The sequence below is a fragment of the Zootoca vivipara genome, chromosome 6 (assembly GCF_963506605.1).
Source record: "Zootoca vivipara chromosome 6, rZooViv1.1, whole genome shotgun sequence".
NCBI lineage: Eukaryota > Metazoa > Chordata > Lepidosauria > Squamata > Lacertidae > Zootoca > Zootoca vivipara.
Window position 1 is genome coordinate 64,912,975 of NC_083281.1, and position 25,112 is coordinate 64,938,086.

A 25,112-nucleotide genomic window follows, 5' to 3' on the forward strand; every position below is an offset into this window, starting at 1 on the left:
TCATCCCTGACTAGTAGTCATGACAACCAGGGCTGATAGGATCTGGAATCCAACACCATCTCGAAGACCACAGGTTCCCCATCTCTACTCCAGAGGAAGAGTGGGCACCACAGCCTTCGCTCTTATTGGTTCCAGGGCAAGGCTTCCAATGAAGGAGAATGTATGATGTTGGCACAAGCTATGGCAACTTGTAGGAGTGCTGTGTTAAGTTTGCTACCAGCCTTACGCCCTTTCACAACCCCCTCCCCCAACGTACCAAAGTGCTCTTGGGTTTCTTTGCTTTAATTGAAGTTATAGCAGAGTTTAAAGCTTGGAAGCTGGAACTATCCAGTCCCACCACCAGCTGTTCTGTCTCATTCACAGGACAGCAACATTGCTTTAAAAAGGTTAATGAAACACACAAAGGTCCCACTGGTAAAAGGGAGAAAATGTTCTTTAACTGCTTCTTCTTCATATTTACAAGAATGGCTTTGGATTCTAAACTCACATGGTGGGAACTAGTTCCATGGATGCCTCATTCAGGAGAGATTGAGTGATAGATAGGTAAAGGTAAAGGGACAGCCCTGACAGATAGGTCCAGTTGTGACTGATTCTGGGGTTGCGGCACTCATCTTGCTTTATTGGCTGAGGGAGCCAGCGTACAGCTTCCAGGTCATGTGGCCAGCATGACTTAGCCACTTCTGGTGAACCAGAGCAGCGCACGGAAAGGCCGTTTACCTTCCAGCCAGAGCGGTCCCTATTTGTCTACTTGCACTTTGACATGCTTTCGAACTGCTAGGTGGGCAGGAGCAGGGACTGAGCACCCCGTCATGGGAATAGATAGATAGATAGATAGATAGATATAATAGATAGATGATAGATAGATAGATAGATGAGAGAGAGAGAGAGTTAGTTGTGCAAGGAACCACAAAGTGTATTTATCCCTATCCGTTGGTTTCAGCCCTGCCCTCTGCTGAATGGAGGCATGCATGTTTGCTTAAAATCAACAAATGTCACCTTCAACTTTGCTGCATGCTAAAGTTTTTTCTTTGCGGGGCATTTAGCTCAGCTCTTGTTTATTAACAATACACCCACGACCTAAGCATGTTGACTCTTGCTCTTGTTGTTACCCCCCCCCCCATTTAAGTTTTGCAGATTGAGGGTTAAAAACAAAAACTTCACAAGTCATTGCATTCATAGGAGGATCCCTCTCACATGCACAGACACCATCCTTTAAATCTCCTTCTCTTTTTGTGGCAAAATGCAAAAGAGGAGATAATCTGTTGGGGAGCCGGAATCTGAGAATTGGCCTCCTGGGGTTTGATCATGGTGCTGGAGATGAATGGAGATGTATCAACTCTGGCATCTCAAAGCTATGCAATTTGCTGCTGGAGAGAGGAAGGACTGGTGGATTCAGAGGAGGATGGGACAGAGACCTTTCAGTTTCTATTAGGGATGGGGATTTAGCCAAGCAGGCAGGAATAACTCCCCAAGTCCAAGGAACGAAAACAAGGACTGCAGTTTCTTCTTCTGTTATAAAGACTGAAAGAGCCAGTTGCCATCAGCTTTGGGATACAGTCCTGTTAAAAACAAGGATTCTCAGGAGGAAACTTTCCAGGTGAAGAGAGACAGGCATGCACTAACACCTTTGCTGCATAATTTTTTTTTTACGTACCACCCTGCAAGGTAGGGGAAACACCGACCGCCATTGCCAGTGTACAGTAAAACTTGTCAGTGCCCATGGTGCCTTACCAATTCTCCCATTGCAGATGCTATTCGCAGTCTCCCCCTCTTTTTTAAAAAAAGTTTTTAAATTAACATTTAAATTATTTTTAATCCTTTCAGTGACTGCATTTCCCTAATAATCATTTCTTTCATGATTGCATCCCTCTCCTTAGAATTGTAGCATTCCTCCCACTTTCTTTTGATTTCTTTTGATGCTCATTTCTCCCTCCATTCTTTCTTCAGTGAAGTTTAGCCCTCCTCTTGCCCTCTGGATCTAACTCCCTTCCACAGGTTAGTAGCCATTGATCTATCCATTCTTTTTAATCTTACTTCAGAAATTATTAAAGACTCTGCTGCTTTTCACTATCAAAATCCTCTTGGACTTCGGTTTTGTCCTATTCCTAGGTTAATTGTTTAACTCACTTTTCTTCTCGTGCTTTCCCATCTTATCCTTTTCTCTCTAACTCATTCCTCCTTCTGTGAGGGCAGGAAGCAGCTACTCATGACTGTCATATGATCTCTCATTTGAGAGCCAGTGTTCTCTAGTGGTTAAAGCATTGAACTAGTACCCAGGAGACCAGGGTTCAAATCCCCACTCATCCATGAAGCTCACTGGGTGACCTTAGGCCAGTCACCGTGTCTTTCAGCCTAACCCACCTCACAGGGTTGTTGTGGGGATTAAACAAGGAGCGGTAGAACCATGTGTGCCACTTGGAGCTCCTTGGAGAAAAAAGTGGGCTATAAATACATAAAATAAAATAAATAAGATGGCATCCTTCTTGCACCTGAACAAATCGCAAACATGGGAGGGCCAGAGGGTGAATGCTGAGGTGAAGGCTAGGAAAGGGAAACATTCTGGCCCATATCATAGATGCAAAAAAGGGCAGAAGGCCACAATGGTTGTCCCAGACTGAGACAGGATTTTGGATCTAAGGAAGGAAAAAAGGAATGGGAGTATAAGAGCAAGAGAATCTTGTTTGGATGAAGCTATAGAACAGAGAGGAAGCAAGAGGGAATTGCTATGAGCTCCTCAGCTACTTCAGGATCCAGCATGATTTGGCAGCCCCAAATAGACCAGGAAGAAGAGGAAGGCCCATTGCTCATCTAGCTCAGTGCTGTCTACACTGGGTGGCAGCAGCAGTCCAGAAGGTGCCCCCCCCCCCGGCAGTCTGCAGAAACCAGACTCTGAATACCCATTCAGTACAGATCATTTTGAGTGGAGTCGTATTCTCCTGCCAGGGAAAAGAGCGCTGGTGGCCGTGGTCCAATCCGCAACAAATTGCTTTTGTTCTTCCAATTAATTTCGCCTTCCGCTTAGTGTGCAGCACATGTATAATTAGCTCTCCGAAATGAGAGGGAAATGTTGTTCTGGGAAAAAGCGTATGAAATACCCCAAAGAGACCGTCCAGCCGGCTCTCCCCAGTGTTCTCCATCATATCTGTTACCACTTTAATTACCAGTGAGCTGCCTTGTTTAAACTTATTTTATGGATGAGGCCTTCCCCACTTATTAGGAAAGCAGCAATGTAGAAAAGTGGTGGGAAGTGTCACAGAAACTGCATTTTTTGTATGGATCTGACATTGTGCACATGCTCCCTTTAGCTGGGTCAGAAAACCCTGAGGTGTGAATGTCTGGATATAACATCCTTGCAGTGGGCGGGCATGGGGAAAGAAATAAAAACATAAAACGTTTCTATTTGGAAAACCTTGGCTGGCGTTTCCAAGTGTTTTACTTGAAAACTCAAGCAGACCAGTTATTCCCTACCTTTTAACATGCAGAATGTCTGCTATATAGACACTGTGGTGTAGTAGTTGGACTAGGATCTGGGAGAACAGGGTTCGAATCCTCACTCAGTCATGAAGCTCATTCAGTGACCTTGGGTCAGTCACTGTCCTTCAGTCTAACCTGCCTCATGGGATTTATGTGAGGGTAAAATGAGGATAAGGAGAACCATGTACACCACCTTGAGTTTGTCCTCCTCTCTCCTCCCCATCAGAATGCCAAGTTAACCCAGTTTCTGCACCAATGAAAGCTGCATTCTAACAGCCACAGACTTTGCCTGTAATTCTGGGAGATATGTGCTGCTCATGTCTCCTAATCTGAGACTCCAACTGTTTCAGTTTCCTTGATTCAATTTTCTCAGTTGCAGCAAGCTCTAGAGAACATTTCAGAAACATCAATTCTTCCCCCACTTCTGCTCTCATTGTCAATTGTCAGTCTAGCAACTGTTTTAAACACAAACACACTCCCCCATATCCAACTGGTACAAATTTATGGGAATTTAGAACTAATGTTAGCTTTTTCTCATATTCCTTTTTGTCCTCTTATGTAAAAGTTTTCAGAATTTTCAGCACTGGACAGTTCCCTCTCGACTACATCTTTGTTAATAACCTCACTTCTGATTTTATCCTGCCTGCTTTTAAGCTGGCTGGATACATATTTACTACAGCCGTCCTCAACCTGGTGCACTCCATATATTTAAGGGTAGCACTCTCATCAGCCTGGGACAGCTCAGCTTAGGTGACTGGGACTGATGGGAGTTGGAATGGGGGTTACCAATGTTGTGACTTCCAGATGCTGTTGAACTACAGCTCTCATGTTCGCTGGGGCTGATGGGAGCTGGAGTCCAGCATCTGGAGGGCATCACATTGTCTACCTCCAACTAGAAGATGACAAATTAGATGAGGTTTCGTTTGCTACATATATATTTCGCCTTCATCCAATGCCATTCAGAGTTACTAAAGCAAACACAATTTTTAAAGAGTAGATTGCTGGCCTCTTTAGATATAGATGTTGTGGGACTCCAACTTGTATCAGCTCCAGCTACCATGGCCAATGATCAGGAATGATGAGAACTAGGGGTTCAACAATGTCTGGAGGGCACAGCGTTGGATACCCTAGTTTTAGATACTGATGCAGCCTACTCTAGTGATTCCCTCTCGCAATGGAACACCCACAAGTTCTTTTTAAGCTCCTGATCATTCCTGTACCACCACATCCTTACCTCCCCCATGTCACATGTGATGTCAGATATGGGGTGGGTAGATGTGATTGTGGGGAAACAGCTACAGATCAGGATCCGTGCCAGGCCTGATTAGGTCCACTGTCTGGAGGCTCCCCATCTTTATCCTAGAGCTCTATGGCCTGGCTCCTATTTGAAGATTATTGACTTACAGCACAATTGTTGCCAAGGTGTTTATTCCAGAATCCATTACAATGCCCACATGTAGATCAGACTGCAGGTTACACAATTCAGAAGTTCATAGCAGAGCTCTAGGACACATGGCTAGTGTTAGACATTGTCTCAGCATTTGACATGCCCCCTGAGCTCCCCCTTTGGAGAGTGGGGTGGGCTCAGTAATTCACATTATTATCATCCCAAGCCTTGGAAGTCCCAAGCACTCCTGCAAGTAGGCTAGACTTGCTCATGCTGGCACAGCCAGCACTGCATTGTTGGATATGAAGGAAAAGTTGATAAAATTGGTTCACTGTCTGATCCAACCTCAGAGCCTCCTCAGAGGTGTGGAGCACTTCTATGATGAGAGGCAGTGCCAAAGACAAGTCAGGTGGCTGCTCCTCAGTTCTCAGGATGTCTGATGGTATGGGGCCAGGACCTTTATTTGACAACTGGTTCAGTCCCTCCCTGGTGTACAGATCAATATCTCCCAAACCACTGGGCCCCACTTCAGGATCCACTTCCATGGCCTCATTGTTCTGCTCACCGCTATGAAGTTATTTCCATGGGACTAATGACACCCAAATCTTTGAGTTACCCCTGGAAAATTGGTTGCCATGACAGTATTTTCTGTCCTTTGGTGGGCTTATCGGGAGCTGATAGCATAAGCTAAGTTGATGTACATCGATACCTTCCTGATTTTTCCTACTAAAATTAGGTTCACGTGCCATTATTATTGTTTTGCCACTTTGCAGAATTCATTCTGCTTCTGTAAGCTGCTGAAGAGCATAACAATTTATGCAAAATAACAACAGCCCCAAAGCAAAGCAAAGCAACAACAAAGAGAATCCACCTCTCCATGCCATTATAATATGAGTATCCTTGGACTAGTTTTTTTATGACAGCACAGACCACAAAATGGAAAGGAAGAGTGGAAGAGACATAATTACGCACTATCATTACTGAGCGCTAAATGAGCCCCATGGAGCATAATGCAGAGGAGCATGCTTCCTCATGGTGCCTTTAGTTCCCCAGGGGGGTCTGTTAAGTACTTTGTAGTTTCTCTCCGCCAGCCTGAAAAGCAGCCACCACTGGGAGTAGAGCTTAATGTCCAAATTCCCAAATCATTTAGAGCAAGAAATATGTTCATGCTTGACTCATGGGGAAGCAGAAATGTACATATCAGAATTCAGGATGGGATGCCTGATAAACAGATAACAACTAAAGAGTCTCCAGTGCCTTTTATCAACCAGGCTGCACATATGATTTATGGATAACTAGTGATAAAACGTTAAGGGAGTTTTGCTCTGGAAGCAAAGGTATGTTGGCCAAGGAGGAGCTGTCCAGTGCTGAAATTCAGGCAATTGTTTATAGCCTAAACTAAAGCAGGTGGCGCAGGACGCAGTAAACCACAGAGCCTGGGGCTTGCCGATCAGAAGATTGGCGGTTCAAATCCCCATGACGGGGTGAGCTCCCATTGTTTGATCGCAGCTCCTGCCCACCTAGCAGTTCAAAAGCACGTCAAAGTGCAAGTAGATAAATAGGTACTGCTACAGCGGGAAGGTAAACGGCGTTTCCGTGTGCTGCTCTGGTTCACCAGAAGTGGCTTTGTCATGCTGGCCACATGACCTGGAAGCTGTACGACGGCTCCCTTGGCCAATAACGTGAGATGAGCGCTGCAACCCCAGAGTCTGTCACGACTGGACCTAATGGTCAGGGGTCCTTTTACCCTTTACCTAAAGCAACCTCACTCTGCTTGTGGCCCTCCACGTTTTGTGGGACTACAACACTCATCAGCCCCAGGCAGCATAGCTAATGGCAATATATTATGGGAGGTGTAGCCCAACATCATATGGAAGAAATCTGACCTAGAGCATTGGCACTGAAGAAAAAGGGCCAGTTTAAAGGCAATGGCTGTGTGCTCCTCTTCTGCCTCCTATTGTATACACGGCTTAGTGGAGAGGGGAGGTAGGAGACAATGCAGCTCTGAGACTTTTTCATCTGCCAGAGCTCCAGGATAATTGATGAGCCCCTTTTCTTGTGGCAAATGATCCATGACCCATTATCACCCCCACAAAGAGCAGCAGTGTGTGTGTGTGTGTGTGTGTGTGTGTGTGATGATATGAAATGTATTAGGATCTGTGTAACTGCTATCCAATGCCTACTGTGAGTCAGCTCAACTGAACTCAGTGATGTTTATGTCTGATAGGTCATAGTTTGAACGAGAGATCTGTGGCTTGCCCAGATCCAATATAATCTATCTCGTAAACACGTTACCATTTACATGGTTAGGGTGAAAGCAGGGACCCCATTAAAAAAAAGGAAAGAAACAACCAGCCTATGTTTGATTTCTCCCCTCATTCTTTGACAGCTCTGCTTTCCTATGCCTTACCCTGCTGCCCATCCGCAGTATCTGCTGCCTTTGGCAGCTGCCTCACTCTTCCTAATGGTTGGGTCGGCTCTGCTCTGCTCTGCTCAGAGTTCAGGCAAATTGTTTCAAGTTCAGAGGCTAGTAGCCCATCCGCTGCTCCTTGGAAAGCTTTGCACAGAGGCCTTTCTCATTTTGCCTGGAGGGAGGGTTTCATCACAGCTGTGCAAGGCCCACTCATGGTTGCTGCAGGAAACATCTAAGAGGTAGGGTTATAATCTCGTCCTGAGTGTCTGCTGTTGCCTCCTTTGAATCGCAGCCCAGATATGGCGGCTGCTTCGTTTTCAGTCCTCTTCTTCCCCTGTCCTTCATCTTTCACATGATTTAATTTCAAAAGAGCCACAGAAAGAGAGAGAGAGATCACAGCAAGCCCCGAGCCCCTTCGGAGCAAAGCAGAGGTTCAAACGGTGGTGTACAGAAGAATTTGTTGAGCCCTGTTCACTTCCTTAATGGTAAACACACTGCCTAGTTTAATGATCACATTTCAAATCCACATGTGGCCCATTAAAGTGGTAACATCAAAGCTTCAGAGTAAGAAGGCAACAAGATAAATAATTGGAACAGACTCTGGTTTTTTTTATTAAAAACAAAAAAAAAACAGGGACATTGTGCACTAGAGGGCAGTATCTGCCATAAAACTGCAATCTGGATTTATGCTTCTAGAGAGGATGAGAGACATAAAATCAGCTATGGCCAAACTCCAAGGAGAGGAAAACAGGTGTCCCTTTGTGCCAGGAACCAGAACTGTCATAGGAAGATAGGAAACTGCCTCAGCCCAAGTCACCTGGCTTGTATTGTCTACATCAGGGGTGGCCAACTCCCAAGAGACTCTGATCTACTCACAGAGTTAGAAACTGGGAGTGATCTACCCCCTTTGGGGGGTTCAGGTCAAAGCTGTTGAGGTTTTTTAAGGAATGGAAGCCCTGTTTTGGGAGGTTTAGGTCAAACTTGTTGAGCTTCTTTTAGGAAGGAGGGAGGCCCATTTTTGTTTAGGGCTTCAGGTCATAGTTCAGCTTTTTTTTAGGGAGGAGGAAAATTTTGGGTGAGCTTTTTTTAGGGGTGCCAGTGATCTAGCAGTGATCTACCACAGACATCCAGTGATCTACTGGTAGATCACAATCTACCTGTTGGATGTGCCTGGTCTACATTGACTCACAATGGTCCTCCAGGATTTTGGGCAGGGATCTCTCCAAGCCCTACTTGGAGATCACAAAGGGTAGATCAGGTCACTATGTCAACAGAGCTGGATCACCCATCAGGGATTACTTGGGTGAGCAGGTGAGTTTTAAGCAGGTAACTAAATGTCAGTCCTGAAGGCTTCTGCCTGCTGTTCATTGGAAACACATTCCAGGAACGGGTGCTGCCACACTAAAGGTCCTACTCTTAGTGGAGCATACAAATTTGCTAATGAGAAAGGATGGCAACCAGTCATGAAAGAACAAGGCCAAGGGATTTTGAGTGCAATTAAAAAACAAACGAACAAAATAAAATCTATCTATGCTTTCCAAATCAAGGGTTTAGAAGACTCTCTCTCCCCCCCCCAGTTGTACTTGCTTTCCAATGTAGGAATGTTAAAACAAAAGCTGCCAGTGTGGTGTAGTGGCTAGAGTGTTGGACTAGGACCAGGGATGCCAGGATTCAAATTCTTACTCAACCATGCAGCTCATTTGGTGAGCCAGATTCTTAAGTTTAACCTCCCATGGTTCTTGTGAGCATAAAATGGGGGTGGAGAAAGCAAAGCATACCACCTTGAGCTCCTTGAACGAAAAGTGGGATATAAATACAGTAAAACAAAAACAACTCCGCTTTAGAAGTCCAAATTACTCAGATTCACAAACGAGTTTTGTATTTTCAGTTGTAGCTCAGTGGGATTTCATTGCAAAGAGCTGGTGCACCCAGCTGGGTGTCATGGAGCGCTGAGTAATCAGAGATCAAGTGGTGTGTTTGTGTTTGTGGATCAGGGCTGACTGTAATCATGGAGTACATTGTTTTTGGTGTGGGCTGATTACCATCAGTTCTGTGCAATCACTTTTTTACTTCAACTGATGAACTGCAAAAGAAAGAAACATCAATTGCAAACTTGATCTTTCCAGGCACAATTCAAAGTGTTGGTGCTGACCTTTAAAGTCCTAAACAGCCTCAGCCCAGTATACCTGAAGGAGCTTCTCCACCATCGTTCTGCCCACCCCACTCTGCCCCACTTTAGCTAAGGAATGAGGAACCTGTGCTCCTACAGATGCTGTTTGGACTCCAAGTCCCATCATTCCCAGCCAGCATGTTAAAAGATTTGGGGTGATGTGAGATGTCATCAGTAGCAGGCAGTGTAGTGATAGTGGTGCTCACCTGACCCGGCAGTCACATCTGCTTACTGGGGAGGTGGAGGGAGGTCATTGCAGTGCAAACACATTGGCAGAATCAATCTGGCACTCCTACTGATGTGTTTGCACTGCATGAAATTCCACACTACCTTACCCTTCCTTCTCTAGTTCCTGGTAACCATCAGAGGCTCAACTGTCAGGAGGTCAGGTGAGCACCGTTGCCCCACCATGCCATCTGCTATTGGGTATGGAATCCTTCAGGCAAACCAAGAGCAAACATTGGTTAGTTTATGGTTTGTCTCCAGTGAGACAAACCATGGGCCTAACTTTGGACAGCACAATAAGCCAAACCCTGATTTAGCTCACAGTAGCACTGGAGGAGCAATGTGGCCACAATCTCCTCTCCAGAAATCAGTGTGCTCACATAAAGCTGGCTTACTGCTATTTGTGAACTGGGGCACTGTCACAGCATTCCTGCCTCACATAAGCATTTAAGAGTAATCAATCCCTTTTGTCTCAGACCAAAGGCCTATCCAGCTCAGCACTCTGGTCAACAGTGGCCAGCAAGATGCTCCTGAAATGCTCAGAATCAGAATGACAAAGCAACAGCCCTTCCCTGCTGTTTGCCGCCAGCAACAGGTTAAGAGGTATAGCGCCTCTAAACATTGAGTTTCCATTTAGCTATTATAGCTAATAATATAACGCAGGAGCATTGCTGGATCAGAAAAAGGGCCTATCTTGTCCAGCATCCTGCAGCCCATACTGGCTGACCAGATCCCCCTGGCCACCCCAGACCCCATGGCAGAATAATTATTCACTCTGCAAAGACTTCCAACCAAATGTTATTCACTAAAGACACAAGATCCGCAGCGTGCATGTCCTACACACAGATCTAGCCTTATTTTAGAGGAATTTCAGCATTTTTATTAGACAGTTCTAACAACAGGACTGGAAAGTCTAAGGCTGGTGGTACACGATGCATTTTCTCCTATCTCCTTTTGTTTTGTTAATACAGCTTAAGAGGAGTTCCTTGGCACCTTGAGTAATAATAGTGTCCACCTTATCACCAAAACAGACATGAGATGTTTTATGAGTGGCACAAACAGATGATGAACAACGGCTGATGTTGAGGGGTGGAGAAGTATCTTGCATGTTTTAGACAAGGTGGGGGTTATTACAACTTCCAGCTATTTACCCCAAAGAATCCTATCTTCATCTCTTTATTTTTTGGTGCCTATTAAGAAATGTTCAACTCCTAATGAAATGTTCAACCCCTAAAGGGGTTCTACTGCTGGGAAAAATATATAAATGAAAAGGTTCACAATGTATTTTAGAGCCCTCTACAGCTATTACCTTGAGTGGATAAAGAAGACCTCTTACGGACCATATTTTCAGTTACACTATGTAGATGGAAACCCACCTGGTTCTCATCAGGCTTGCTGAGCCATTTCACAAGCAAGCAGTTAAATGGAGAGGGGCTAACCAGCAAGAACAATTGACATATAACCTGACCTGTCATGGGAGGGGTCCTCTCTGTGCTATCAGCAGCTAAGATTCAAAGCAAGCAAGCATAGGAGCTTATCATATGCCCCATCTGCACAAATATGTTTAAAGCAGAATCATGCCACTTTAAACAGTCAGGGATCCCCCCAAAGAATCCAGGGGATCACAGCATTCCAGTTGTTATGAGACCCCTTTTCCCCTCCCAGAGCTGCAATTCCCAGCATGGTTTATCAATCAATCTCTCTTCCCATGGAACTCTGAGGCTATACTGTGTAAGTAGGTTGCCACAAAGTGTCCCAGGAAGTGGATTCTTAGGCTGCAATTCTAATACACTTGTTTAGTAGCAAGCCCCACTAAACAGCGGGATTTTCTTCTGAGTAAATATGTATAGGATTACACTGTTTAAGAGTTATAGTCTTCCAGCTGTTGTTGGGAACTCCAGCCAGCATGACCAATGGTCAGGGACAATGCAAGTATGTGGTGAGGCCAGAGCTTCCCAATCTCTAGCATAAGCAAATGTTATATTTGCATTTACGTTTACCCTGGTGCAAATGACATTTGCTTTGTAGAATGCTGGATTGGGGTTGCGGCTATCTTGTGCTAGAGCACCTACCTGCAGCAATAGGCCCCGTCTCCTTTGCTGCACTCTGCTGGGATATAAAATCAATCAACAGCAAGATCCTTGACTAGATTAAGTGTGACTGGTGAAATTCCCTTGGAGGGCACAAGACACATGGAAAAGAGGGGGTAGTGATTGAAGGTGCATGAAAGGATAGAATCCTGAAGCAGGCGGGGCTATTTTTCAGTCACCAAGCCAGGAACAAGGTAGGCCCATTAAGCACAGGATCTTCACTGATTCACATTGGATTTGGGATGGTCTTCACATCCTGCACCCTAATTAAGGAAGAAGGGAGCCCAAGATGAGCTGCTGGGATGTCCCAGTAATACTTCCCTTTTATTTTATGAGGAAGGCAGAACCACCCACCCCCAAGTTAATAACAGGTCTAAACAGGTAATCTCCATACCTGGGAATAAACTAGAAGCCCATTTCCAGGGCAGCAATGCCTGCAGCTTACTGAAATATGACCTTAATATATCATTTGCCCCAAACCACAAGCTGGTATCATGAAGAACACTGACTGATAATAAGAAAACTAAAAAGAAGAGTTATGGTTCATGCAGCCCAATTCCCCCAGAGCAGATTGCTTGTTGTATTAAATCCATTACTAACAGGGCAACATACTGGCACAATGACAGATTTTAGAACACGGTGTTTTCATTCTTGTACTCCACTCCACAAAAGTGCCTCACATGACAAATTTGTTGTGCAAGCTGATGGAAAGGACCACAGTCTTTAGCCACATCATTGAAAATAATTACAAAAAGGCCACAAGTAAAAATGTTTTCTTTTTCTTTTTAAAAGTGCAACCTCACAAAAGCCCACTCACAATGTTAGTATTTTCAATTCAGCTCTTATCAAATTCTGCAATGCCATCAAATTCTGCTTAAATTACTGAAGTTTATAGAACGTGTTACATTGAAAAACTGTGTGAAACCCACAAATACACAAGAAACCAGAATAGAAATTGTTCCAAATCTAGCTATACAAGGTACATTAAGAATGCAAGTTCTACAGCAGTAGAAAAATGCGTTTACATATTAGCAGTTGAAAGAAAAGGAAACAAAACAAAAAGGCTGTCTTCAAATCCCTGTAGGCTTGTAAAACGCTTCCTTCCAGCACCCATCGTAGATTATTGGCAAGCTGTTGAGGGGATTAAAAAGTAAGACACATTTATTAACAAGAATGCTACCAGAGAAAACTATCAATGTTCATAAGCAGTGTTAACAATGTCTGCATCTAAAAATACTTTTAACTGAAAAAATAATGTAACAAGTAGAGTCCAAGATTAGGAACGAGGATCAAAAACACCACTCAGCTATGAAGTTGCCAGTCCTTGACCTTGTCCCAGTCACTTCCTCCCAACCCATCCTATCTCTTAGGGCTGTAATGAAAACAAAAAATAGGCAGAGAACTACATATGCGACCTTGGGGTTATTGGAGGAAAGAACACAAGGAGAGCCTGGCTGCTGACGCAGGCCCAAATCCCATGAGCTCCCACATTCTGTTCTCCCAGTGGCCAACCAGATGCCCCAATGGGAAACCCACAAGCAGCACCTGAGAGCAAGACAACTCTCCCTGGCTGCAATTCCCAGCAACTGGCATATAAAAAGCAGGATAAACACTATAAAAAAGCAAGCAAGCAAATGTTCTGACCATGCAGCCCTTAATGTGGGAGGCAGGCAGGCAGTGTTAAATCTGAAAGGAAGTGTGGTTACGTGCTAGCAGTAAACACATTTTCTGAATGTGGATTATTCTTGTGTAGCCAAAACAGAGCCATCCAAAATAATCCAGAGGCAGGGGGGAATTCTCAAGAAAACCTTGGGGGAGGGAAGAAATATGGAAGGAAGGAGAGGCTCCCAAAACAGCCCAGAAAGGACTAAGTATGCTCAGTAGTCATGGAATGCCAGCTGATTTTGTGGATGGTGAGGGGAGAAAATCAGGGAGAGAAATGTAATGGAATATCCTGGAGGTGGCCATGGGTGGCTGGCACACTGCAACAGTTTGTGGTAGGTTACGCTTGTTTAAGAACCTTATTAACTAACTTGTTGGACCACTAAGACAGGCCCAACACTGGCCAGTGTGATTTCTCTGTAGCTTGCAAGCAGGGCATGAGGTGACAGCTGTATTCTGCCAGCTGGTATTCAAAGAAATATAGCTCTATGGGCTGTATAGCGCACAAGTGACTACTGTTACTATCAGCTGTTGCTATCCACAAGACTCTTCTCCACGCAGCCACAGCTACACCTGGTGGCAAGAAGTGTTATCCATTTATTTCTTCTATTTACAACCTACTGCCAATAATACTCCAGGAAGTATTATTCTATTAAACTTAAGATACTCTGGAAAACTGGGGCATGGCACCCGTCCAGATGTTTAGCAAGCCAAGGCCTATTTAGCTTTAGTACTGTATGCATCTGGTCTGTGAATCAGCTCCTGTTCAGAGGGGTAAAATATTCCAACCTTTGAAAACAGACATTCCAAGCCTAGCACTTTGATACTTTCAGACCCAATTCAAATACAGGACTACTTTTAGTCCTTTCTGGTAAAGAGGTGGTGAATTAGTAGCTCACCAGATGCTGTTGGGTGCCAACTCAACCCCAGCATCATGGCCAATCATCAGGGACAATGAGAGTTGGGAGTCCAGCAACATCTGGAGGTTCATGGGTTCCCTATCCATTTTAGCAGGTATTTCCCCTCTCTCTTACAAGAAGAAGAAAACAAAGCAATATAAGATTGTGGTGTTGGTGCAACCCATCTTGTCCCCTTCATCTGGGTTCCCAATCCACCAGCTGAAAGCCACTCTGCTTAGCCTGCCTGCTTCCACAATCCCAAAAGATAGTCTCAGCTCTCAACATGCAGCCCTGCTTAACTTGTTCTGCAGACACTGAACTCATTTGAACATGATTCTCACTTGATGTTTTGGTAGCAGGCGCCTTGTTCTCGCCTTCCAGCTCCTCCACTCCAGCTTGCGTCATGAGATCTGCGATGTTCTTCTCCAGGTCGTCGATACGGCAGCTCATGTCATCAAGTGAATCCGAGTTAAAGAAAACAGACTGGAGAAATGCAAAAGTGGAGAGACACCACCTGACCCTCAGAAAGCATAGTCCCTGGTGTTTTTATAACTAAGTAAATTGAGCCTCAATATAAAAATCAATAATGAAGGTTTCAATGTTATGTGTAACTGGCACTGGTACAGTGGCCACATATAACACATCCCACACTTGGAAGAAATTGGTATTTTAGCGTGGCAGCACCTATGCTTTGGAAGTCTTGCTTATTGAGATCAGGCAGACGCCTTCACAGTACTCTTTTCGGTCCCTGCAAAAAATGTCTTTGTTTAGATGTGCCTACCCAGATATTTAAAATGTGGTGCGTTTTTAGTCTATTGCTTGTTTTTTTTAAAAAAACCATGTTTTTAATTGTTTTTACTAATAATTTTATTGTTTTATTCTCTTGTAAACTGCTTTGAGGGTTGTTGTTTTACAATCAAGCAGTATATAAAAGTAAGAACTGCTCAGCACCTGCTGAAGCGCTAACAGCTTTAGAATACAGCCCACAAGCAGGACATGAGGCGTCTTCTAGTTGCTCCCAGATGACTGGTACTCATCAAGTTGTTATGACTAGTAGCTATATGCCAAGAATTCATCATTCACTTCCTGCAATCCTGCCAGAAAAGACAATCCTGGGCTAGGGGGAGAAATAATATATTATCTGGTATATGGCAGCCCTCTACCTTCCCTTCCTTTGTCTTCAGAACTTAGGCTCCATCACATAGTGGTTTAACCATCACTCACTCTTCCCAGGGAACTCTGGAAAATGTAGCTCTGTGAGGAGAGATGGTGTAGTGCAAGAGGAATTCTGGAAAAAAGTTTAACTTTGGGTCCCTGTTCTGTTCAGCTTGGGGAGAGAAGCCAAGGTTGGTATTTTGGGAAGGTGCCTGGCTTTCGTGTCTGGCGCTCCTTTAAGATAAGCTTTTCTCCTCTTCCCTTAATTGCCTTGGGAAGGTAGGGAGTGACCTAAACTCCTCGGATGGTTGCTAATCAGCTGTTGCCCAGCTGCAGTGAATAGTTGACAATTGATTTATAGTTTTGGTCTTTAATCATTGGGTCTTTACTGATTAAAGTATCCCTTCAATTGGTTTAAAATCACACTACCTTGTGGGGTTAAGAGGGATATATACTCAGCGTCTAGAGGTGCAAGGGGCCCTCCTTTGGCCACCTTTGTCGATGTAAATGCCTGCCATTGAGAAGATTGCTGGAAGTCTGCCAGAGTGTTCGTCATGCCCTTGTTGGAGTGCAGGGACCTGATGGAGAGACTTTGTACTTTAATCTTAAGATTGAACTTTTATGCGTAAGTACATTAGAAAGTAATGCCAATTTAGGTTTTGTTTTATTTGTATGCTTATAAGAAATGTGCACCCTGTTTATAAGTATTTTAGTTACAATAAATACTGAAAAGTAATTCTTGGTTGGTCTTACTTGCCTTTGAATGAGTGAAGCTGAATCCAGAGCCAGACCATTCGACCGCTACTAGGTATTTTGTGAGCTAAACCGTGCAACCCATATAAGGGGCAGAAGGAGTCTCCCTAAACCTTCTAAGTAATAGCACAACTGGGAGTGGTGACAGCCTACTGTAACTGTATTGCTAAGCTCTAAACCAGCCCCTGGCTTTATTTAAGTTCCCGCTGGGGTAGAAGGGGCGGCTAAGGAGTTCTACAGATGGAGTCTCCGAATACTTCTCAGCACTTTTAACAAACTACAGTTCCCAGGATTATTTGGGAGAAGCCATGACTGTTGAAAGTGGTATGATACTGCTTTAAATATACAGCCTTTGGAGGGGCCAAGTCATTTGGGGGATTTATAGAATTCATCCATTTTGTACATCACACAAAGAGCTCCATTTAAAAGATGGAAAACCCAAAGGATATTCCGGCCAATAATCTGGTCAGACATGGTTTGAAACTTGTCCTGCATTTGCTGCAGCAGTGTCTGCACCTGATGAGGGAGAAAAAATAGTTTTGTTTTAAACAGGAAATATCTGGGTCCACAGGATTTTAATTTCTTAGCCCCCACGTGCAGTATTTAACCCAAGGGAGGCCCAATACTAAGCTCTACATGTGAAATGTTTCCATCACAATGTCTGAAAGTGAACACTGGGTTCGGACAAAGGTCCCAAGCATACTTGAGCTATTAAAGTTTTGAAGCGTTAGTTATGTGAAAATATCTCTTCTCATGGAAACTGCCAGGCTGGTAAATAGCAAATTATTATTTGGGGGGTGCTGGCTTGTCAATCCAACAAACATAAAATTGCAAAGAGCGTCACCACTGATAAAATATTATATATGGATGTTTCAATTTATCTTGCTAGGGTGGGATCCCAATGATTAATGATACAAAATGCATCCTGAATAATGCTTCTATAATGCTCTGGGCCCAATTCAACGTTTTGTAGCCTGAGGTGGCCGAGCCTACTCCACATACAAAAGCTGACTGGACTACTGGACTGCAGCTGAATCCATCACTGGTGACAAGACAGCAATGCTAACACTGGTATGAGGGCAGAGCACCAACTTAGCAAGCCAAGGGGTAGGGCATGCAGCATACACCCAGCCTTGCCCTCAAAAATCCTACACTGTAAAGGCTTCCTGCCCCTCAGCATCTGCCCCTACCAACTGCACTGTAGGAAGTACCCTAATGGATTGTTGTATTCTAAATATTGGTATTAGTGAATCTTTGTTACTTCCAAACTGCCTGAGAAGGATCTGCTTTCTGAAAGGCAGGATGTAAATAAATTTGTTGTGTACATGGTGTATACAGTATAAAAGAAAGGGGGGGCGGGCAGAATGTGTGTATGTCTTAGGGCATTTCACAACAACTAAAACAGAATATTAAGATATATACATTATATAATATCCATCACATATACATTTCTCTCTGGAGTAGTCATGAAAATAAACTACACAGCGCAGCCCCCACCCCAAATATCCATAGTAACCCCATCCCACCCCATTGCTACCCCAATCTCTATAACAGGCATCCCCAAACTGCGGCCTTCCAGATGTTTTGGAGTACAACTCCCATGATCCTTAGCTAACAGTGGTCAGAGAAGATGGGAATTGTAGTCCAAAACATCTGGAGGGCCGAATTTTGGGGATGTCTGCTCTATAACAAGCAGAGCCCCCCTCGGTTTCCATGGCAATCAGACCCACCCTGAACACCCCTGCCCTCGTCTCCATGGCAACCCCCCACTGCTAGGTAGGCCCCGCTTCTCTCTTCTCCATGACAACCCTCGGCCCCACTTGAGTGGCCCCAGTCGGTCTCCATAGCAACCGAGATCCTTGCCCGCCCGCTCCCGGCATTCCCCTTTCTCTGCCTTTCTTGCCGCCTCACCACGGCGGTGAGGTCTTGCACGGTCTTGGGGTCCGTCTCGGCCATGTCGGTCCTCTCCGGTTCCAGCCTCTTTTCCCTCTCCAGGCAACGACTCCAGAAGGCGCTTCCGGCCTCGCCTACGAGATTTCTCCGCCCTCTTTCGCTGCTCCGAATCCGGCTTCCCTGCCCCAGGCCTCGCGAGACAAAACGGACAGGACGAGGTCGAGAGATTACAATGCATTGTGGGAGACGTAGTTCACCCCGTTGGATGCCCTGACAGGTTTGTTTGCGTGTCTTTTGTTAATATAAATTATTTTCTTGTATGTGGTTGTGCTTAATTATTATTTTAGAATTGGGTTTTGGAACCCGTTCTGGCCAAGAAGAAGGATTAAAAACCACAACAACCTTTCATAAGCAGGAAGGGGGGGAGAGAGGCAGAGCCTTATGGGAACTGGAGTGTTTTTAAACATCCAACGGAGTGGCATCATAAGGGGAGAATAGCATTGTGGGGAATGTAGTCTCTCTGATTCCTAGAGGAAGGAACGTTTAGGGCACTCACAGTCTCAACATAGGAAACACTTGAAAGGTCGCGCCGCTCTAAACCTTTCATTTCGTTGTTGACCTATCTTTATCTTTTGCATTAGGAATCTAGAAAGTCTTTAGAGTTGAGATCAGAAACGATCAGAGGGACTCCAGCCATGTGTGACTCTACACTTTTCGCTATCTCTGTGGGACCAAGAGCTACCATAGGATATGAGCACTGTGGGAAATGGAGTCATGGGTGTACTGAAGGTATTATCAGGTGCAGGCAGGTGTTAACTCAGAAGTGATATTTATATTCATAGATGCAGATTTTAAAATAAGTTCTACAATTGCTAGAGAAATAAAATATGTTTTAAATAGAAATGCAATCATTTAACTTTAAACTAGACTTGGACCAGAAAGCCCTTGAAATAGTGGACACCACCACACAGAGAAATGTCTGTAAAGCAGGGTTGCCAAATTAGAAACATCCCAGCTGCAAATAAAACATTTTGAATGTGTTGTAAAGTGCAATATACAATTGTGACACTAGTTGGCGACTGTGAGCTATAGCAAATCTGATGCATTTTTCAAAACGATTTTTTTAAAAAAGCATTTTCACAATGTTTTAACGTGTGTAGATTCCACCCCAGACTGAGATTTCAGGACCCAAACCTGAGACTTAAGGGTACCCCCTCATGAAGTCATGGGGTGGTATCTGGAGATAGAGGTTAATTGAGAGATGGGGACAGAGGATAGGAGACCCCCACCCCACCCCCACCCTTGGAGTACCTGTGCTATAATTTGCAGCCAGCTCCTGTAACTTTCCACCCATAACTCAAATGCTGGGTATAAGTTTCCAGTCGGTTGAGATTGTTTTTCCTTTATCGTTTCCACCATCATTTTATTTTCGCCTTCTCTATTAGATCATATGTCACAGATGCAGAACCTGTGACCCTCCAGATGTTGTTGGACTGCAACTCCCATCAGCTCCGGCAAGCATGGCCAAAGGTCAGAGAATGATGAGAGTGGTAGTGCAACAGCATTTGGAAGGCCATGGGATCCCTGTCCTTGGTATATGACATTGTTACAGGAAATTGCCTTGATGCCATCCTGGCGCTGATTAGAATAGGTGCTCCCTCTTCATCCTTACACAGATGGCACCAGCTGGCAGAAGTATGTGCACCATCTAAAAGCAAGCAAGTACTGTCCTAGACGGATATGCAGAGCAATCAATTTATTTGATTGAAATTATAGAGATAGGAGGTACACCTGAGATCATCTAATCCAATCCCATGCTGATAACGTTAATCAGCTGCTATGACATCCCTCAATGGTAGCCATCCAGCCTCTGTTTAAACATCTCTGACAATGAATCTGTTTTAGATTTATTTTCCTTGGGGAATCTTCTCACGCTTGGTTAGTCAAAGAAGCATTGTCAGTCCATTCTTATTTGACTGCAGCACATGAAAGTTTGGAAATGTAATCCTGCTGCTTATTTTGATGCTTTGAGCATAGTCTTTCATGCTGTGCAGGTAATCTGGAATCAAAAGGGGAAGCCATCTGTACAAACAGTAGATTCTGCGGTGAAAGATTATCTGAGTAAGGTTATGCAGAGGTTGGGCACTCAAAACAATATATGTGATTAATGTGCAGTAGGGACTTTCCTTCAGTGTTATCTTTTATTATTTCTAATGCAAAGAGGCCAGTTGATTAAAGAGTTTCTGTTTTTAATAGAACTGCTACCTGCGTAAAAAAAAAAGTTGTGTTGCAATTGCTTTGGAAGGCAATCTGCTGAATCCATTGATTCCTTTGAACTCATCTGCTGATATCATGTAGTCAATTGCCAACTAAGGCTACCACACATTTGTTGGAGGCTGTACATGTTTTTCCATAGCTCATCGAAGCAGCCTCTTTCATTGGGTTGCTTACTAAGCCCCTTTGTCTCTCCTACTTTATATCCTTTTAGTTAAAACTTAATTGCCACTTGCCTTGTATTGATCTTTCTTAATACAGTTTGCTGCTTTGGGGATGCTGTTGTGCTCAACAAACCTATTCTGCACATTAACCTATAATCTATTGTCTTCACTTAATTGCACCCCTGCAATAACGGGCTGGAGAAACAACTGTTAGCATTCACTGCAGAGATGCGAGTAGTCTAGATTTACACCCACTATAATCAATGCATACCATCCAATATTTCTCCAATGAAAGTAGGGACGTCCCATTCCATAATGATAATTTTACTACAGTATTTATACCCCACACATCTTACTGGGTTGCCCCAGCCACTCTGGGCAGCTTCCAACATATATAAAAACATAATAAAACATTAAACATTAAAAAACTTCCCTATACAGGTTACAGGTAGGTAGCCGTGTTGGTCTGGATCGAAGTAAAATAAAAAAAATTCCTTCAGTAGCACCTTAAAAACCAACTAAGTTTTTATTTTGGTATGAGCTTTCGTGTGCATGCACACTTCTTCAGATACCTGAAGTGTGTATCTTCAGATACCAGAAGTGTGTATCTGAAGAAGTGTGCATGCACACGAAAGCTCATACCAAAATAAAAACTTAGTTGGTCTTTAAGGTGCTACTGAAGGAATTTTTTTTATTTCCCTATACAGGATTGCCTTCAGATGGCTTGGGGCTCAAATAATTCCATACCTTCCAACATTTCTCCAATGAAAATAGAGACATCCTAAGGAAAAGTGGGACATTCCAGGATCAAATAAGAAATTGTGACGGCTTTCCTAAATCAGGGACGCCCCTGGAAAATAGGAACACTTGGAGGGACTGTCAATGGAGTTATATTTCTTGCATGTGGAGGAGCAAATAGTAATCAGAACTCAATTTGGCTACTATCTATTCCAGAAGCATCACCACCTTTGTCATCTTTCTTATAATGTGCCTTATCTGCTTAAGTGTGCACAGGACACAATTCAATGTGGCCTACAAATCCAGAATCCGATATGGCTAACTCATTCTGTGTGTGTGGACCCTTTTGTAGCCAAAACAGCACACTCTTTGCACAAAAGAAAGGTATCAGTGGGTTTGTGGGAACCCCTAGTATAGCACAGGTTTAAAAAGAAATTGGAGAAGAAACTTTGCAGAGGGGAATCTGAAGAGCTCAATAAGAACCAAACATGCTCATTAGGCACAGAATGCTGACTGGCAGTGGTGGGTGGTATGGAAATCACAGGAGAAGGGAAATGGAATGGAGTATCTTGGCAGGGGGGCTGGCTGGCTAACAGACAGGCTGGCACACTGATCTGGAGCACTGCACATTGCAGCTTTTTGTTGCAGGCCCCACTTATAAACCATTAACAATCAATTCCCCAAAGTCAGACTGAGACCCAGAGAACTAGGTAAATCCAGGAAAGGGAAACAGGAAAAAATAACATCCCTGGAATGCTCTAGAAATAAGGCAAATTTTGACTTGATGTGTGCATAAGAAGAAATGTGCAGAAGCCAGATGAATATTTTTGAGGAGGTGTCATACTGTACTCCAGGTGATGCCCCCAGGGGCTCAGTTACAGCATTTTTAATACTTTACCAAACTACTCACCAATGAGGACAGGGTTGCTGGTGCAGCACAGTCCAAACCGCAATGCTGAGCGGCAAATAAGGTAGCTCCTGGTTCAAATCTCATATCCGCTGTAAGTAGGCTTAAGCAAGCTTCTCTCTCTCATCCTCCCATCTGCAATATATTACAGTACTTTATAGCAGGGGTAGCCAATGTGGTGCCCTCCAGATGTTGTTGGATTCCAACTCCCATCAGCTCTGAGCTAATGGGAGCTGTAGTCCAACGACATCTGGAGGGCACAATGTTGATTACTCCCATGTGTAAGGCTTATAAGCAGATGAGGTGTGTGCTTGGAACACTTGAAAATGCAATGTAGATTGTAAGCATCACCATTATCACCATCTATGCTGAAGGTGGGCAAAAGGATATACACGAACCTTGGCTAATACTGACATTCACGAACCTAAATGCTGTCCAGGTTTGCTCTGTATTCATCTAAGAAGGTCTCTGAGAAAAGCAGAGCATCCATAAATGTAATTTAGGATAGTGTTGAGCTGGGGAGGGGGAAGGAGAGATCATCGGCTGAATGTTACCCTGTTCCTGAGCTCTTAAAACCCTGTCCCAGATGGAATTAACCTGGGTCGACATGACATTTGAGCAATGCCGCATTCTTTATCACTTCAGTTAGTTTCCTATATGTTGCTGCTGCTGCTGCTGCAGTAGCAGCTGTCCTCAGATGGGCACCTGGGAATTTGCCGTCTCCTGATGCCCAAAGGCACCCTGAAGGAAAGAGAGAGAGATAAAAAGCAGCAGCAGCAGCATATATGCATATATTTATTTTGTAAAAATTAGCACCATCAATATCATTTCCACCAGTGATCATATGCGGGAGGTAGGGGTGGGGGCAAGGACTACTATCCACAATGGCTATGTTTTGCCTTCACTGCCATATGCGTCTGAATACCAGCTGCTGGGAACCACAAGTGGGGAAAGCGTTGTTGATTTGTGGACCTGTTTTCAGGCTTCCTATTGGAGTATCTGACTGGCCACTATGGGAACAGAACACTGGACTAGATGGGCTCTTGATCATGATCCAGAAGGGCTCTTCTTATGTTGTTATGACCCAACAGGATTCATTCTGTGTCTAGAGGACTGCTTTAATCACTCTAAACAGAAAATAGATTTGCACACCACCAAAAAGTGCACGTTCTTTCAAAATGTAGTTATCTTAAGGGTATGTGGGAGGCGGGCAGAGATGTTAGTGATTTGAGTTTGCAGGATTGCATGGCTCACTCTGTGCTATCTCTCTCCCTACCTACCACACTTTTTATTCCCCACCACCACCACAGTATGATTTCCCCCTTCAGGGCTTACCATGGACCACAAGGTTGGGGGAATCTTTGACCCACAAGCCCAATTGGGCCCAGCACAGGTCCGGGTTTGGCCCACAGATCCATTTCCCCCAAACCATAAAAACCTAAAACCTGCAGTGTTGCAAGTCACCACCCATCAGCTCTCTTGTTCTAAGGCAGGCTTCCTCAACCTCAGCCCTCCAGATGTTTTTGGCCTACACCTCCCATGATCCCTAGCTAGCAGGACCAGTGGACAGGGATGATGGGAATTGTAGTCTCAAAACATCTGGAGGGCCAAGGTTGAGGAAGCCTGTTCTAAGGGATGCTAATTGGAATGCTCTTATTGCCAGAGAAATGTTTATATTAAGAGTCATGCGGCACAGTTCTAAAGCCGGACAGTTTGTTCGATACTAGCATCTCAAAAGGGAAATTACATTACTGCATTTTGTGCAAGAGAAGCAGCATTTTGGTGATTACTTTTAGATCTGCTAGATGCCATTGGCACGTAATTTATCTGTGCTTTGTGTAGTTGGTGCTGCGTGTCTTGTGTAGCAACTAAACTGCAGAGTCTGTGAGCTGCTGTTTATGATTCCTGCATAAGAGTAAGATCTAGCAATTCAGAAGGTTTCTTTAAAACAAGAATCCTGCTGTGAAACTGTGTTTTACATAAGAACCTCTCCAGGGAGGCGCATTGGTGCACAAGGAGATTGGAACCAGAGGAAAAAGTTCTGCAAGGTCATTCCTTTCCTAGAAGCCTTGATTCCCAACATTGTGCCAGCGGGTTCAGTGGTGCCTTAGAAGTCATCCTTGGGAGACTTAGAATACTCTAACCCAGGCATAGGCAACCTTGGCTCTCCAGATGTTTTGGAACTACAACTCCCATGATCCCTAGTTAACAGGGCCAGTGGTCAGTGATCATGGGAGTTGTAATTCCAAAATATCTGGAGAGCCAAGGTTGCCTATGCCTGCTCTAACCTCTTCTACTCGCTGCCCCCTTGGTCATGAGGTGGTGAATGTGGTTACGTTTTTCTTCCTTGAATAGTACATAGAATTGAAGGAGAAAGTTGGAAGAGTGGTGTCCACTTCCAGCTCTATGTGCTTTTCATGACCCAGATAAATGGTGCTGGATCTGACTTTTGCCCATAACTCTTGGGAAAGCTGAATGGGGTGCTGTGTGTGTGTGTGTGTGTGTGTGTGTGCGCGCGCTTTCTCTCTTAGTGTCTCATGGCATGAAGGCTGATCTGAGGTAGTGGGGGGTAAGTGAGCAGAGCTAGCTAGGGCTGGGAATGTCCCTAGCTAGGGCTGGGAAACCCTGGAGACCTACTTCTAGTCAATGTGGACAATACTGAGCTACATGAACTAATGGTCTGATTCAGAGTAAGCCAGCTTCCTGTGTCTTGGTGGTGGTTTCTTGGGGTTTTGTTTTTTGCCACTTCAGGTATTTCTATCAACATTTTTTTTGGTACCTTTGCAAGCATCAAGGTTGTCCCAGTACCTTCCTTCATATCCCAGTGGTCACATTTTAGCTCCATTTCTGAGTTTGCTGTTAGAGAAGGTGATCTCCTATTCTATCATGAAAAAGCTGAGAAAGGTCA

General features: G+C 44.2%; 1 protein-coding gene across 1 annotated transcript; it reads right to left on the reverse strand.

The window, feature by feature from the left end:
* Positions 1-12,516: 12,516 nt before the first annotated feature.
* Positions 12,517-18,277, reverse strand: HSBP1 (heat shock factor binding protein 1). Its single transcript, XM_035120574.2, has 4 exons — positions 18,140-18,277; positions 16,678-16,744; positions 14,662-14,778; positions 12,517-12,890 (listed from the first exon to the last, which is right to left on the reverse strand). The coding sequence occupies exons 1-4, from the start codon at positions 18,182-18,184 to the stop codon at positions 12,880-12,882; spliced, it is 240 nt and encodes a 79-aa protein (XP_034976465.1). The 5' UTR covers positions 18,185-18,277; the 3' UTR covers positions 12,517-12,879.
* Positions 18,278-25,112: the final 6,835 nt, after the last annotated feature.